Raw genomic sequence first — 17,669 nt, forward strand, 5'->3', positions numbered from 1 at the left:
TCTTCTAGGGATATGTGTTATATATTTCTTCCGAGTATAACCACTAAAATATGATTATTTAGTGTTTTTACTATATATAGGCACTCGGTCAGCTTATAAAATATTTGCCTATTTGGACAACAGGGCATCGGTAAAGACCGATTCCATCATGTTCGTCGGCCATCGCTAGCCCACTCACTGAAACTAGATGACCAATGATAATCTTTGTCTATGTTGGGAATACCACCTAGACGCCCGAAAAGTTGGTTTTAAAATTTCCAGAAATTAACAAACATACAGATGCGATCCTACAAAAACAAAAAGCCTACCAAACTCTAGTGATTTTACTTTTTGTAGAATAAACTTACAAAAGAAAGTCCGGCTACATTGTTCATAGCAGTCAATCATCATCTAATACAAAATCATGGAAGAAAACATTGAAGTTACAATTGCATTACTACACATACAGCCGATGGACTTTGAGCAAACATCTAAAGAGCTATTGGGATATTACGCGGCCCAATTCAAAGTCTGCCAAAAACATAGGCCTGGTTCATTGTCTTTTCCATCCAACATGCTCCATGACCCTGTGAAAAACATTTAACCAGAAGCATTTATATGGCATCAAGAAGAATACGATGTTCATAATGAATCAGGATCGAGAGAGGCTTATTGCACGATCCGCCCAACCCAGCTAAGCTAATAAATGCTGCATAAGATAAGAGAGTGGGAGGCCGGCCCCCGCCCATCTGGAGGTGCACACCCATTTATGAACATATACAAAGGGCTAAAGAGAGAAGTCCATGGAGAACTACCAAATCCATGGATGATTCATTATGAATATAATATCATTCTGACAAAAATACATATATTATGGGACAAGGAAAAAAAATGCATTGTGCAAACATTCAATTTCTGATAAATTTTACAGATGCAAGTGCAATGGCATTTGTCCGGAGTACGTATACCAGTTTTTTGTATGCAACAGCCCTGCATTCCAAAGGCTTTGTGTTATTGTGTTTTAGTTATTTTCGTCTATCTTGTATGTTTCATCTAGTTACCAATACTTATACCAGAGCTAACTGAGATCATACCTTACTCAAGGCAACGAAGAACCATTCTCCATATTAATATCGAGATTCCAGCCACTACAGTAAAAAATAGATGGTTAGTGTTCCAACTGGTAACCAAAACTTGATAAACTGTGGAGTGACAACTTGATACCTCTCAACAGCTTCTGCTTTTAATTGTTCAAGATAGCTTTCAATCTGGACACATGCAGCTTCAATTGCTATGTTCTTCTGGCAAAGTTCCTTCCATTGTGCAGATAAAGCATTTAACTCGTATGCTGTGTTTTGCTGTTCAGAAGCAGAAAACGCATGTGAAACTATTTTTACAAGTCTATTATCAGATGATTTGCTAGACACACCAGATAATATACCTGATGATATTTACGTTCCCGGTTAACAATTTCTATCTTTTCATTTAACTCGGCTGCTTGTGCTTGCATTCTGTCAAAACATGAACAAAACACCTGAGTATAATAAAAAAAAAGGTAGAACCAAGAGATTTTCCAAGTGTCATGGCATCATACTGTTGACTGTCATAAATAACCAATAGACCTTGAAAAAATTATACATCATTGAACTATGTATATTAGCCTCTAGTTAACACAATTTTTTTGGAAAGAGAATTGGTGAATTGTCAAAATCTCCCAATTCAGCACACAACAACCACTTAAATTTCACAAACAGTTGGACTAAAACTGTACATGATTTAGGGAATAAAACAGAGAAAAAAAGGCTATTTGTTCATCTTCATGTATTGCAATAGTTTATGTATTGATCTAGTTAGATTGACAAACTTTAGAAACCAAAATGCATCACTTTTTCAACGAGTTTTAATTAGTTTTTTCAGGGAGTTTTAGGCCTGCTGGTGTCTCTCGGCTCGACTCCAGACCAGTCTCTTCTGACCAACTTTTTTCTTTATGAACATAGAGAATAGTTGACAACAATTGGTTTTATAAGTTCTATACAATAACTTAATCCACAGATTATCTATAACATATGCATTATATCTTAAGCAGAAGTAGCCTTCAAACATATTAGTGATACTAGAGTACGGAAGAGATTATCTATCTTCGTTTTTCACTTTTTCCTCTACCAATGGACAATTTCAGTCGGAAATATATAACTGCTTGGATCACTTATGCAGAAAATGATGTATCATGCATATAAAATGGACATGGCTGTCTTATTTATCTAGTTAGATAACTCTAAGCTTCAACTCCAGTTGATTACAACGCATCATTTTTTTTCTCCTTGAAAAGTAACCGTAAATTCAATTTTGCAACCTAAAGATATGGCATATGAACATTGATCCTAATCATCAATAGTTTATATTTTGCTGATTCAAGAACTTGGCTTGCAGCTAAACTTAAGTTGGGATAGAGTGGATTTATTAATTCATACAAATTGGTATACAGGTTAAATACACACATGCATCTCGCATCTAAATATAAATACAACTTAAATCCTACAAATAACTGGCATTGACAGAGCTTTATTGAGAAAGGCTGGACCGAGGCTGCTCCTTAGCAGGGGTTGAACCAAACATTGACCTAGTCTGACCATGTGACCACAATGTAGCCCATGACAGGGCTTGGGTTTAGGTGGAATTCACCCACGTCTAAGTTCTAATTGCACACTCACACACGATAGGCGGTAATTAGTTTGATTAGGCAAGTATCTTTCACTGTCTTACAATAGATAAGCTATAACTAATCTATCCTCTGGATGGTACTTAAAAAAAGTTGTTCTAAAGAATTCCTACTTAAAACGCTTAGAGACCTCTGTGTCATAAAGCATTTCCAGAGATAGGCTATAACTGGTCTATCCTCTAAGGCTCTAAATGGTACCTAAATATAGATGTTCTAAAGAATTCCTACTTTAAAGACGCTTAGAGACCTCTGTGTCATAAAGCATTTCCATTGCCTCTTATTTAGAAAATCTGAAGTTAAGTAGCCCTTACCAAGCTTTGGTTAGTAACTTATCATAGAGAACAGATACAAACCAAAACCAATTTTCACAGCTCACTATTATAGAAACCAACTTTTCATAACTAATTCTGATAGATCAACAATAGAACTTGTTATTCAGACATGTAACCATATAAAAGAAAAATATCTACTTTTATTGTACTTAAATGTTAAACACAACCTAAAAAGTCACCTCTATTTAGTTAAATGAACCACTTAGTCTTCCACCTAAGGGTCCACAGGTTCCCACAAAAGAAAGTGAACACAAGGTCCCTCTTTGGTAAAGGTTACGTCAGCTTTCATAATAACACACATAACATGGTAGTATAAGGATAAATAAATAGTTCATTAAAGGAAGTAACTCTACACTAAGTTAGTCATCCTGGCAAATAACGATATCAAGGGGTTGGTAGTGCATACATGTCACCAACCATTATTCTAACCTTCAAACTACAGCTTTGCATATAAAAATGCTAAAAGAACTTGACTATAAATTGTATGACTGTACCTCTACACTAAGTTAATCTGGCAAATAACGATATTCACGGGTTGGTAGTGCATGCATGTCACCAACCATTATTCTAACTTTCAAATTACAGCTTTGCATATTAACATGCTAAAAGAACTTGACTATAAATTGTATGACAGTTAGAATAATAAGGAGAAATGCTACAAAATCAAGACGAATAAATTTACAATGTATCAAGACTTTTCTAAATTCTAATTAGGACATTGACATTCTGATATAGAGTAGCATATTGTGCTTTACTAAAATCACATAAGATAGAAACAAAGGACTTTCACAACCTATTAGTTAGTTGTCCTGGTTAAATACAACATCCAAAATAATGATAACAAAGTTGCATCTATTGTTAGGGAAACGGAAAATCAAAATTAAAACTAAAAAGCAAAAAACCGTCAATCCTATTGGACTTTGTTGAGCGTTACTATTTCGCCATGTTAAACTTTGATGCAGATGTATATATATATTTTAAGTTTACATACTACAATAAGAGTTAACTAGAAATAAAACCCACGATAGACATCAGATAAAGATGACAAAAAACATTTCCACATACATAGAAACATATCCAAATGATATCAAAGAGAAGGGAGGTTAACTACACTCACCTTGATAAGAATGCTTCTAGTCTTTGATTGTGTTGTTTCCATACATCAGCCCCATATTTCGACATCAGATCCAAATTTTCCAGCCTAGATATTACACAGAGAATGGTACAAACACTAGATCAAGATGCGAAAACTAAAGAATCGTCAACAACTAGATGGAAACACAGCCTTTGTAAAACCACTTTCAATATTAACATGCGCTGATGCAGTCTGATAAACATCACTCTAATACCTCATTGAATCAAATACAGATTATACCTTAGTATATCAGAGAAAGAACACACTGATACAGATGATAAATGCATCATTGTATAGGAAGTATATGTATTAATGAGTTTAGCATAGTTTATATTGAAGTCACTACTAGTCATATCTATATTATATGCAGAAGTCATGCTAACACAGTTCATCGCAAGCTACATTCAATATAAAAGGATCACAATACGAGTCCTTAACTATCTTCCATCGACTTAAAAGTTATATGGATATGAAAAAACTCATTTGTATGAGCTATTGTAATCTGTAACTTGTAGAATTTAGATCTATTAATCTTGAGACACTAAAATACAACAAAAAACATTTTCAAAAGTCAAAGATACAACTAAGAAAACCTGATAACTTGATGCTGCAATAAACGTTGAGATTTCTGAAGTGCCTGCTTCCAAGCAGTTTCGTCATTCCGTTTATTCGCAGATGGAACATCGAGCCCGTATCTTGACATATCTAAAGGCACCATAGGTTTCCCAGCTCTCACCCTTTCATACTCCCTACCAAGCATTGGATAATTCTGTACACATAATTATACATTATACATACATACAACAAAAAACACCAAATACATCACAAGATACAGATATAAAGCAGAAAATATGGGTAAATGTAGGAGGATTTCCATGTTCATGTTGCCAGGGGATAATGAATCTTTTTTACTTGGGACATCTCCAATGGTGGTTGATGGAAGACATATTTTGGAGAAAACGTCTTTACAAAACGTTGATACCATTGAGTTAAATGACTTATTTGATCAATAGGTTGAGAAACCTCAACCTTTTGAGCAAAAGCTTTTTCCTATTTTAGTCGTAAAAAAGATATAGAAAATGCTTTATCATTGAAGTAATAGCTTTTCAATTAGGTTAAAGGTAATGGAACAATTATGTGGCAAAAAAAATAAGTCATTAAGACTTATTATCATTGTGGATGCTCTTATATGTACACGAACTAACTGAGGTATCCCCGTGACGTTTTCCAACCATTTCCATGGCCAACCCCAAAACGCTTACCTATAGAGGTTTCGAAATTGAGACCTCTTGAGCGGAAAAAGGGATACCTAACCACTAAGACACCTTGTGAGGAAAGCACACTACACACACATATTAACTCAGTGGTTATGGTGTATAAATTAGTTTAACCAAATTAGACACACATATATACACTTACAAAAACACGGGGGCATTAACCGAATTCAGGACCTAAAGCCAGCTGATGAAATACGGCCTTATCGATTACATAATTTACATACCAATAGTCGACTATACTAGGGATTATACGAACTTTTTTTTTATCTTATTTGCTTAACACTTGTCTCAATAGATTTCTGAATGGGATTCAAAAACAAGCATACACACACACACACACATACATATATGCACACAAAAGTAGTTTATAAAATATCAGGAGTCTAACGCCCTAGCTTAACAGAGTGCAAAAACAGAAGCACATAAATAATTAATTAACTGAAAACCCTAGAAATTAAGAAAAGTGACCTCAAAGTTGAATTTGGCAACAGGAGGAAGGTCTTTAAGATAATCAGAAGGACGTTTGGAACTGCGACGCATTTCTTCTTCAATTAAACGGTCAACTTCAGCTTTGACTTTAGGGTCGCCGTATTCGTCATCGATGTAAGGCAATGCGTCGATTTGGGCGGCGCTGCTGGACCATGATGGCCGGGAAGATGGTGGCGCTTCTAATAGCAGTGGCGCGTTCCCGTTGTCGTTTGCCATTGTTTCGGAATCGGAGAAGGATTTTGGAAGTCGCTTTTATAATGTATGTATTAACTCGGAAACGTATTAAAGAAAAAGAGAGTGAAGTGTAGGCTTTTTGATATATTGGCCTTTGTGGGCAACAACCTATAGGTTTTTCAATATCAAAACCTACACCCAATGTTGTAACCGGGTCTTAAGATCGGATTGACGAAGAGAAGAGTCAGAATATTTTAGAAATTCGAGAATGAATCGGTGAATAATCGGATTGAGTTTTAAAAAAAATTCTAATTTTAAATACGAGAGCAAGTACCCGCGCGCTGTGGCGGTGAAATGGTGGGGTGATACCTAGGTCATAGAGTATGATAGGTTATAGGAGTTGATATGTCATAGAGTATGATAGTCAAATGTCTTAGCCGTACGGGCTCCGCCCTCATATTTAAAACTTTGTCGAAAGTATATCGAATGACATCTCTAATGAAAGAGCATGAAATTTTAAGAACACCCATACAATTTTTATAATTTATCGATGTACGGTTTTTGAGATAAACGATTTTGAATGAATTGGAGGAATAAATGATTTATGGAGGAGAGAGAAAAAAAATGATTAGTTGAGATTTGAGGAGAGAGAAAGGGTATTATAGTTATTTTAGATAAATATATAATAGACAGAGGCATTTTGGGAAAGTACTTAAAATCAATATTGAAAATTTCAAGTTCAATGTTGAAAATCTAGAGAAAATCTGCTTTTATAATATAGTATAGATATAGATATAGATAATCTTTTAAAAAAAATAACATAATAGTTCAAAATTTAAACAATTAATATTAACTTAAATCAATTTAAAACTATTTTAAAAATCATTTAAAAAAATGTTCAATATATAAAATAATAAAATTTGTGTAGGTCCATAATTCATTTAAATAATAAAAATGTTCAATATGTAGATGAGTATCATAAAAATTTAGTTATACAAAGTCTTATATAATATTTAGTTATTATCTAATTATTTGTAGTTAAGAATAAAATTGCAAATATAAATATGACATCATCAATAATGTATACTAAATTTATCCTAATATCAAATACATGGATGTTTTATAGCTGGTTGCAAATGTAAGTTAAGAGATAGTTCTAATTTATGAATGAAAAAAAGAGTTACTAATAATTATTTAGATAATTTTTAATTAACTAAAAAGTGAAAAATTAAAAATAAAAATAACATTTTGAGTTGAAAAAATTATGTTTCAAGTGTAAATAAATTAATGATATAAATTAGTAAGAATTTCTTATAAAAATATATATAATAATTATTGTGTGGGTCCATAAATTTTATTTTTAATGCAAAATTTTAATTTAATAGAACTAAGTCTTATTATTTGGTAATAAGCTATTACAATAGTTGTTTTTAGTACATATAAAAAAAATTTAAAGAAAATTGTGTACAAGACTTATTCAAACAACGACATGTCCCAAAAGTGTCAATACCTGGTTACTATTACATCAACGACTCAAATTTTCACGATGTAGAATTTATCCAAATACAAAAATATGACAATAGAGTTGACATATCGAGAGATATACATTAAAAGTTAAAAAAATATTTATCAAGTAAAAGTGTAAAACATAGTTTGCTAACCTTTAGATATTACTCGTACTAATTTTAACAAATTACACTGACATGTTATATTTGTATCTCATGTCAAGCAATGTTATGCCATAATTAAGCGGAAACATACTCTATAAAGAGGTCGTTATACTTGTTCTTATAGTGATAATGCAAGAAATATGTAGTATGCATGTGAATTGAAAATTCAAAAATCACGATAAGCATATAATTGTTTGAATAAAACGTACAAAAGGTTTTAGGGAAAAAAAGAAAAGAAAAGAAAAGAAGAGCTAATTATTATTACTCTATTAAAAAAAAGTAACTTAAAAAAAGTATATATATATCCAGAGACCAGAGTAAGTAATTAAAACTTCAACTACCGATGGAAATCAACAATAACTCGAATATGTTTATAACTAGCTACTTAATTTAGTACAAATAACACCACCACCACTCCAACTCCAAATATATTAATCGATCCTAGTAGCTTGTTGCTCTTGGATCAGGTTGTCGTCTTGTTGGATCGGATCATCCTCTTTTTGCGTTGAAGACATCATGTAGCTAGGTAATAATTCATAAAATATAATGTATAACAATATGAAGCTAGAGAATGCTCGGGTAACTCGTACCGCAATGAAATTGAACCTCATCCTGGGGGGCCCGACATCATCAAGATCATCAGTAGAGATGAAAAAAGAAGAAAGGTGAGATAGGGTCCCAACCAAGAGGGGTAAACCAAGTGATCCAGCGTAATAATGTATCTTCTTAACGAAAACGTCGTGGTCTGCTTCTGCTTCCGCTTGTTGTTGATGATAAGACTGGATATATGAAAACAATTCTTTCCAAACAAAAAAAGGTGCAAATGCCATCACATAGAAGACACATGCGACCAAGCAGAGAAGCGGCTGAGGAACATATACCACCACTACGGGAGACCAAGAGACGAGAATTAATGTCAAATAGCCACCATTTTTTTTTAAGACGGTGTAGATGTTCATCAGATTCTTCCGTCTCTCCATATATGAAATTTGCAGCAGCATGTAGTGGCTTGTAGAAATCATAATCATTGGGGTGAGCGTTACCATATATGTTGCAGCCATCACACAAAAATCGTCATTTTTAGTAAGACGAAGTTTTCCATTGTCCGTAGTGATTTCAACACTAAGTAGATATACTAGAGCCATCAAGAAACCACCCAAGACGTACAAAGAACCAAAGTAGATGAGAAACCGCCTGAAACGTCAAAACATGCTTGCAGATTAATCTATATACAGGTTCAATTCTGGTTAAAATAAAATAATATATAGGCCTAACAGTATCATTATGCCCAAAACATTCAATGGATGACACATTGATGTCACTCATTCTCTTTCCTAATTTCTACCTTCAACAAGTCATTTGTCATCACTAAATTTTTAGGCACCTTTAGGCCTATTATTTAGGCATATCAATCATTTTCCTACATGTATATATACTTACTCTTGTCTGGGGGAGAAGACAACATCAAGAGGAGAGGAATATTGTGATGACGGTTCATCTTTATTGCAGGCACCCACCTGCTGGCCGCTCATTCCTGTTCCGTTAGTAATAGCTGTTGAATCAATCGAATAATACGATAAAGTTTCGGATATATATTATATATATATATATATATATAGCTTTTGATGATTCTAAAACTAATTAAGCTTCTCGATCGATCCTCCTAGCAAAAACAAATGATTGAGATTCTGTTAAATTTCCATATTTAGTCGACCCCACTTTCAATTAGATAGGTTTCGATCTTAATCAAGATAGGTCAAGGGCGCGTCGGAACGGTCGGTAGCTACTTAGTCTCATCCGAGAGTATAATCTCCTTGTACTGCTTTTTTTATTTTTTAAAAGAAAAAAGGTCGATTTAGGCTCCTTCCCTTCCACCGCATAGCTGCGGTAGCAGGTACTACGAGCCCTCTGTCCCACGCATTTAACCGGCTCGCGTGGTTCACCGGTTCCACCGAAAACTCTCATTTGTTGAAGCGGAGCATAGTGCGCTTTAGGCGCCGAGCGAGAAAGGTCTCTTCTTTCGTTTCGGTTTATTCACTGATCTGAAACTTAGCACTTGTTTTCTTATTGATTCCAGGGGCGGCGGCGTTCTTGAATGAAGTCTATCCGAACCGAATTAGCACTTCTCAGATCAGGCGAGGCCTCTCCAGCGGAGCTGGGCGCCGGGGCCCTGGCTGCACTAGCGATTGGCGCATAGGGGAGTGGTTGCCCGGCTTTCTCGGCCTGGTATCCTGCACCTCGCGTTCATGATATCTACATTCAACTGTGCCCCGGAGACACGGTCGAAGCACGCCCGCCCAGTGTGCTTCTTTCACGACATGCTCTGGTCCCGGGTGTCTTCCAGTGGTCTTCTAGCGTTAGAAGAAGTCGTGTCCGTCCCGGACATCTGCAACGCCCTTCCCCGCCTTTTTTTTTTTAATCTGGGGTGAAGGAAAAGACTGACCCCTTCGGTGACTTTCGCGGTCGCCCTCACTGAACCAACTTGAATCTGAACTACGATTCAGATCAAGTCTTACCGAAATCGGATTTCCTTTTCGTGCCATATGCGCTTAGACTTTACTTTTTTTCCCTTTTTTATTCCCGGTCTAATATTAGTTCTCGAAGATCTTCGTTTCCGTGTAGAAGAAAACTCTCCAAATTAAGATTGTATGAAAGTGACTCCTTAAAGCCTTTCTTTTAATCGGATGGAAGTAAATTCCCTGACACTAAGAATGAAATATCTCCTACGGTAAATCTTAAACTATCATTTCCCTTTCTTTGTTTCAAGCTTTCAACCTCTCTTCCCCTCTTGAGTTGCGTTGAGGCAATCATTCATACAGTGAAAGAGTCTTCCTCTAGTCTTGCTTTGGCACCTATTTGTTTGGGACTTTTCCTTGTAGGCTTCTGTCTTAGATCCCTTTCTTCTCTCTTTTGTGCTTACTAAGTCTTTACCGAAGGGAGAGGGACGAAGTGACTCTTTATTCTGTCTGAGTCTAATTGAGTAGATACAGAAAGGTAACAGACAATTTATCCCTTAAAAAAGTGAATCTTCCGAAGTCATCACCCAGATAGACTCTGGTCTCAGACCTTTCGAAATGCATGTGTTAAGCATATAGCTAGCCTTACAGAGTTTGTAGTCTCAATCACAGATGATTCGATCTTAGGCGAACGAGGTTACCGGCTCTCCGGCGCCATTTCGGTGCACTATTGGTGATCTCATCTTGCTTGCTGGGAGAGAGGAAGCTTCCGGACCACCTTTTCCAGCCAGATAGCGAGCGATCACTCAGCAATGAACACTAACTGAAAGCGGCCGGGAATGAGTACCTATCCCTTACGGGAATCGAACCCGTGTCTTCGACATGAAAAGACGATGTCCTAACCACTGGACGAAAGGGACCAAAAAGCCATTCTTCATATACCGCTCCGTGGGCTCCGAGAATAGAAGTGGTTCGTTTTCTTTCTATACGAAATTAAAGATTTCGTTTGTGTTCATGTTGGCGATTTCAGATGTAAATTCGGCGGTTCGTCCCCCCTTCCTACGGGTTCCCCCACCCCCCTGAATAAGTAAGGCCCCGCTCTTTCTAATAAAAAAAGAGGGGCGAAGCGCCCGTTTGAAGTGGCGAAGGCCTTTGCTACAGTAAGAAAAAAAGTAGGTTTCGGTTACGAAGTCACTTAGTCGAACTATAAAGAAAGGGAGGCTAAGGTTACGAAGTAAGGTCAACTGGTTAAGGAAAGCTCAGGTTATGAAAAAGTTTAGCCGTTAATTAATTAAGTAGTAGTGAGACGTCGGTACGGAGTTGCGTCAGCTGTGGATATAGACTAGGCTAAGGGGCGGACTTCATCTCTTCTATTCTCTTCACTTACACCTTACACTTCTGCTGAGTCTAACGAGGCTCAGGCGCGGAGCCTTCCACTGTCACTGTGGACCGAGACTACGCAAAGGTAGAACATCATAGAAACTTCGCTGACTTTCTCATAAACCTTGATTTCGCTACGCTTAATAAGAAGCCGGAATAGCTTAAATTGGTTCGTGTTCCGTTTCCAAAGTCAGTCGTCTTTACCCAAACTTCAGACGACTCTCAAGCGGTTCCATTCCTTCTTACTGTACTTCTGGGTCAACCCGAATGGGAAGAAGGGGGTCAGCCAAACAGCGGTCCACTTTGTACGTTTGCTGAGCAGACCAATCAGTTCTTTTTTTTTTTAGAAAAAAAAAGGAAGGGAACTTCTCACCGAAGGAGGCAGTAGGAATGAAGGAGGCGGGAAGCTACCGCTTCTAGAACGGTTGCTTATCCTTCACTTTTTTTAGAGCGTATCGCTCTACAACTTTTAGTGCCATATCTTCCAAAACCAAGTCGTGTACCGTCCGGTTTGCAACCCCTACTACATCCGCCTTTACGATATTGACTATATTTCGTACGTTTCGGATATAGCACGTCCCCTTTCTTTTTGACTATATGAAATCCACACTTTGACACCTGAGATTCCGTAACGAGTAGATACTTCCGCAGGAGCATAATCTATTTTCTGGTTAAATACATTACTAGATGTTTTTCCATACTTTCTGCATTCAGTTCTAGCTATTTCTGCACCTTCTAATCGACCTGAACAACATATACGGATCCCCTCCACCCCTTTTTTCATTACTAATCGAATATCCTTCACTATTTGACTAAAAATGGAGCGAAATGATCTTGTTTTGTTCCTCGGTTGAAAAGAGATATCTTGAGCAATCGGAGAAGCACTTTGATAAACAGATTTGATCTTGACCGACTCAATTAAGGTATTAGTCTTTGTTCTATTAGACAACAAAGATCGCATTTTTTTCACTTCGTTCAAATAAAAGTTGTATCCGTACGGAATTCTTCTGTTTCTCAGTATGATCTCTATCATCATCTCTATTCCCTTTATCAATTCTCCTATCCCACCTAGGTCGATGAATTTATCTATCAATCCCATTACCTTATCCTTACACATGAGGTTCCAACATTTTTTCCTGAATTTTCTTAGGAGTTGTTCCCGGGCATACTCAAGCTGTTTCCGGGCATGCTCAAGTTGTTTCCGGGCATACTCGTTCTTATACACCCCAACCCCGTCCCTTGGAAAGAAAAAGGTAGCACCGAAGAAAGGAAAGAGCGAGATGGTGGTTTTTGTTGTTCCCGCGAAGCGAGGATGATTCGACCAGCGAATGAAGTGGGTCAACTTTTTGTCTTCGGCCAAAAACTTTTTCTCGCTGGTCGAGCTTTCGACAAAAAAAGCGAAACGTATTCTCTTATCTAAGCTTCTTCCCCGTGCATTAGCTCCCCCCATGGTAGATGGTTCAACCACGCCCGGTTCCACGAAATGATTGAGAACTACGACGGGGTCGAAATGCATTTGGTTCTTTGTCTTCAATAAGTATTGCATGACCGAATAATTCAAGGAAGGGCGCACCGCAGGGAGGGTCCTTTTAAGCGGATGACTCGTCGGGCTGTCGGAGGGGGACTTCTTTGAGAAAAAGAACTTGAATAACTTCGTTTTTCTGAAGGAGCCGTCATTTAGGAGGGCTATGTCATTTACAAGCCCGGCATATTTCGGATGCTTGAAGGCCCCGCTGACCCGAAGTGATTTAGAAAGATTCTTCTTTATCGATGGTGATCGGTCATGGTATCCATAGCGTTGCTTCTTTTTCGGCCAAATCCTGATTTCGTTTTGCTTCTCCCGGTCGTCGAGCCTGATCGACTCGACTCTTTTCCCTGCCCCCCGGCCTCTCACTTCGTTTCGTTCTTCTTCTGTACCGTCGCTTGAATGAAGACACCCGATCGGCCCGACTTTACCAAATGCCCACCACTGGCCCTTCCCCTTTCCGGGTCTGGATTTTTCGCGTCGTTTCTGTCGTCGTGGTCGACGGGGAAGAAAGAAATGAATGAATGTTCTTTTGGGAAAGTGATATAATTTAAACAATAGCTTTTTATGATATGAATAAACGAATTATAACAAAACAAAAAACATCAATTTATTAAATGATACGATATAAGTTTATTATTGATATTAGGCAATTATTGGATTTTGATATAAAAAGTATATCTATACTATCTAATAAAATAAAATAAATGATTATTTTTTTTCATAAACCTTCAGCCTTTAAAACACCTCTCGATTATTCACTAATTTAAACATCTCCACCTAATATACTTTTAATGCCCTTAATGAAATAAATTACAATATAGATCCCTCAACCCTTATAATAACTACACTACCACCATTGACATCAATTAATTTTACATTCATCGCCGCCACCACCACCGTCACGACCACCGCTGTCGACACTACCGTTGACGCCTGTCGCTACCACCTCTGCCACCCGTCGCCGCCACCACTACCTACCCCACCGCCACCGCATTGCGCAGTTATAAGTCTAGTTTGTATGTAAATCATATGTAACCACATTGTATATGATTAAAGATAATATGATACACGAATTGACCTAAAATATTATGTTTATCTTTGTGTGTCTAAAAGTTTATCTAATTACTTCAGTTAGTTTGTTTTTATTGTACATAGCTATCTAGCTAGTAAACTTTTTGATTATTTGCTACAATACTATTAAAGCATGCATATATATAGCAAATAGGAAAATTTAAGACATACATGCTTTTCTAAATTAGTAAAATTAAAAAAGAAGAAAAGAAGCAGCATATAACTAACGCACAAAGCTAACCCGTTAATTACATATGCATGGATACGTAATGATTAAACGACAATTGATAACATAATGATTGAACAACAACATAAACAAGGTATAAAGAATTCAGCGACATATATGCATGCACATATAAAATTGTAATTAAATATACCTTATGTACATGGAAGATAAAGAATTCAACACACAGTAGACGAAAAAGCGTTTGTATGATTTTTTTTTTTTCACGGTATATCTATGTATATAGCTATATATATATTAGAAAAAGAGTTTCCATGGAATGAACTTGGAAACCTACCAAATCAAAGATGAATATAATCAGTTTTAAAAATATATATGTCCAATATACTGTCTAAATATGGAAACAAATCAACCATAATTGTAAATTTGTACGCAGAATTTAATTTGGTGCATATCATTGGGCCCTGCTGGTTCCTGGTTTTTCAACGGGCCAGACTGGACACAGTAGATTCATAATTTTTTCCTTTGAAACAACGTTAACAGCCCAATGGCCCAATCGGATTTGATAGTCGAGTAACACACAAGAAGATTTGAGTCAATTGGACATCTTCAAATTCAAAACTTGCATGCTATGTAGCACCGAAACGAGTATGGCAAAGGGGCATGGGAACAACACGGGAATGCGGATTGGCAAAACTAAATAATTTAGGATACGGGTACGACAAATTAAAGATACGACAATAAAAATATTTAAAAAATAAAAATATATTGATTTCATATAGAGAAATACTTGAAACTTGAGAAATTATGTATAATTATATATGTATCATTTTATAATATATGCTTGATGTTGACCGGTGATCACAGATTAAACTTTACTAATCAATTTGGGAATAAAAAAAGCTTCATAGTAATCTCAAATGTATAATATAGTTGGTTTGTGTTTAGGGATATGCATTTGAAATAGAAAAAGCTCATTGAAACATGGGCATATTGCAGCCCCACCTACATCCAACACAAAGACCATTATGTACATATTTTAAGACTACATATGTCTCAAAATACTTCAAATATAAGGTGATTGAGCTTAATTTAGAATCGTTTTGTTTCTCTTCAATATAAAGTTCTATAATAATTTCGGTTTCTATTTACATATCATTATCCACCTGCAATAAAACAATAACTTGATCAAAAAGTATAAACCATCAAAAATTTACCAAATATTATTATCATCAGGAAACGAGCCTAAAACATAACAAGAAAACTATAGTATTATGTAACCAAAAAATATCAAAAGATCTTGTGATAAAAATAGAAAATTCGAATGTGAACATAAAAATAGAAACTCAACCAACATATCTTCAATATTGATATCCAATCCATACTTTTACCACAAAACTACAAACCTAAAAAAAAAAAATTGCATGACGGAAACTAATTAACGATGCCGTTAAAAACTTAACTTTAAACTTCTACAGTACACCCTACATCCAGCGCATACTTAACGGCGGGATTAATGGCATAACCACCATTGTTATTACTCCCAAACGTAATATATGTCGGACAATTGACATTCATCATGTACCTAGGAGAAATGTATGTCCCCACTTTAAATCTCACTCTCCCAATAGCTTTAATATTGATTGGCACTGTCCCGGCTGTCTCATCTTCGTTTAGTGAGACAGCGAGGTCTGGTGCCATAGGAACATCATTGCCAAAAAGATAAGGAGACCAAATTGTCACGTCTTTGTGTCCTTGGTAGGACGCGGGAAGCATTGTTGGTAGTGTGATTTGTTGGCGACGATAAGAGGCATAAATGTCGATTTTGTCATAGTAGATTCCAACACGTGCATTAGGGTTTCGAGAGGATAGGGTGACTTGAAAGTTGGATGTTAGGGTTGTGGCACTTGTGACGTTGAAGGCGTTTAAAGTAATGTCTTGAAGAGTAAATTGTGGCTTTGTGGGCTTGAGGACTAGGTAAATGAGAAAGACTATGAAGAGGATTGCGACGACTAGTGCACCAAAAATGTATGCGCCATGGAGGTAGAGTTTTCGATGAAAGTCGTTTTTGATTATGGCAGGAGCCTCTTTCTTCTCAGTCATGATGGCGTGGTTGAGATGGACCAAAGCTTACGGTTGATGGTGGCCGGCTTGGTTAATTTCTTGGAATTGAAAGCTTTTTGTGAAAAGGTGAAGCTAATTGGGAGGTATTGCGAATAATATATGTATATGTGTAAGTATATATAGTTATATTGTAACAAACATTACGTAATGATGTCAACTAAATAACCTACATATCGAAAAAGATTTGAAATACGTATCTTAGCACAAAATAGGTCATTAATGATACATTATTAAAGTATCTTTTGTAATTTAAGATGAAAATAATGGGTGATATACAAGCAATTAAATACGTTATAATATAATGAGTTGATGATATGAATATTCGGAAAAAATTATTTGGGACATGAAATCTTTTCTTAGAATATATAAAATAAAAAAGGGGTTGTAGCATAAAGGAAACTGAAGGAGGGACTTTAGAGTGAATATGTGAAAGAGAAGGATGAAATATGAGAAAACGAATTCGTGTAACTTAAAGGAGAATATATAGTGAATGATTACATATGTTTTACCAACTTTATCTATTCACCCACCATGTGAAAAAGAAGCAAACCTTGCGTTGCGGATGAGGTACGCTTTGCACAAACCTTATTCATTTTTATCTTTTTACCGACTAGCATTAGAGTCGGTTGTTTGACTAAAAGGGATCAATTGAAAAAAGTTATGTGTATATTTGTTGAAAAAAACCGAACACCCTCTACCTTTGTGCCAGCTCTGTACGTGTAAGTACAAGCTTGTCAATATATGTAGTTCGACATATGAAACATTTTTGTCATGGAAATTTGGCGTTTCAACCAATCAACCATTGATATTTTTGTTTTTTGGAACATGAATTAATTGATATACTCACAAAATCCAATCTAAGAAATGAAGTTTTCCTGGACTTGCAAAATATTTGTGACACCCGTTGTTCTTTTTCGTTACAAGTGATCATCATAAGAACCATTTAATACATAAAAGGGTTTTGAACTTTTGATCAAAAAAATAAGAGTTGACCTGTATATCAGTCTATCAATAAGAATATTATTGCGACTTCTGATAGCATAATGGATGTATTGTATAAATTTAATAGATTACATTATACAACAAACTTTTTGACGTACTTTTTTGGTACCGAAAATTAACATTACAATGTAATTCACGTGATCATGTTA

General features: G+C 36.0%; 3 protein-coding genes and 1 non-coding gene across 4 annotated transcripts; all 4 read right to left on the reverse strand.

Annotated features, from left to right (window-relative positions):
- Positions 1-305: 305 nt before the first annotated feature.
- Positions 306-6,324, reverse strand: LOC122600218 (pre-mRNA-splicing factor SPF27 homolog). Its single transcript, XM_043772898.1, has 7 exons — positions 5,911-6,324; positions 4,759-4,934; positions 4,148-4,231; positions 1,421-1,490; positions 1,204-1,337; positions 1,074-1,127; positions 306-566 (listed from the first exon to the last, which is right to left on the reverse strand). The coding sequence occupies exons 1-6, from the start codon at positions 6,145-6,147 to the stop codon at positions 1,079-1,081; spliced, it is 750 nt and encodes a 249-aa protein (XP_043628833.1). The 5' UTR covers positions 6,148-6,324; the 3' UTR covers positions 306-566; positions 1,074-1,078.
- A 4,755-nt stretch (positions 6,325-11,079) lies between these two features.
- TRNAE-UUC lies at positions 11,080-11,151 on the reverse strand. The gene has a single exon. It is a non-coding gene; the product is annotated as a tRNA-Glu (tRNA).
- A 940-nt stretch (positions 11,152-12,091) lies between these two features.
- LOC122601859 (ribosomal protein S3, mitochondrial-like) lies at positions 12,092-14,180 on the reverse strand. The gene is made up of 2 exons (XM_043774593.1): positions 14,118-14,180; positions 12,092-13,697 (listed from the first exon to the last, which is right to left on the reverse strand). Exons 1-2 carry the CDS (start codon positions 14,178-14,180, stop codon positions 12,159-12,161), a joined length of 1,602 nt encoding a protein of 533 aa, XP_043630528.1. The 3' UTR covers positions 12,092-12,158.
- A 1,531-nt stretch (positions 14,181-15,711) lies between these two features.
- On the reverse strand, positions 15,712-16,591 carry LOC122602213 (NDR1/HIN1-like protein 1). Its single transcript, XM_043774927.1, has one exon. It carries the CDS (start codon positions 16,495-16,497, stop codon positions 15,859-15,861), a length of 639 nt encoding a protein of 212 aa, XP_043630862.1. The 5' UTR covers positions 16,498-16,591; the 3' UTR covers positions 15,712-15,858.
- Between the last annotated feature and the right edge of the window lie 1,078 nt (positions 16,592-17,669).

Source organism: Erigeron canadensis, chromosome 5, assembly GCF_010389155.1.
Source record: "Erigeron canadensis isolate Cc75 chromosome 5, C_canadensis_v1, whole genome shotgun sequence".
Classification (NCBI taxonomy): domain Eukaryota; kingdom Viridiplantae; phylum Streptophyta; class Magnoliopsida; order Asterales; family Asteraceae; genus Erigeron; species Erigeron canadensis.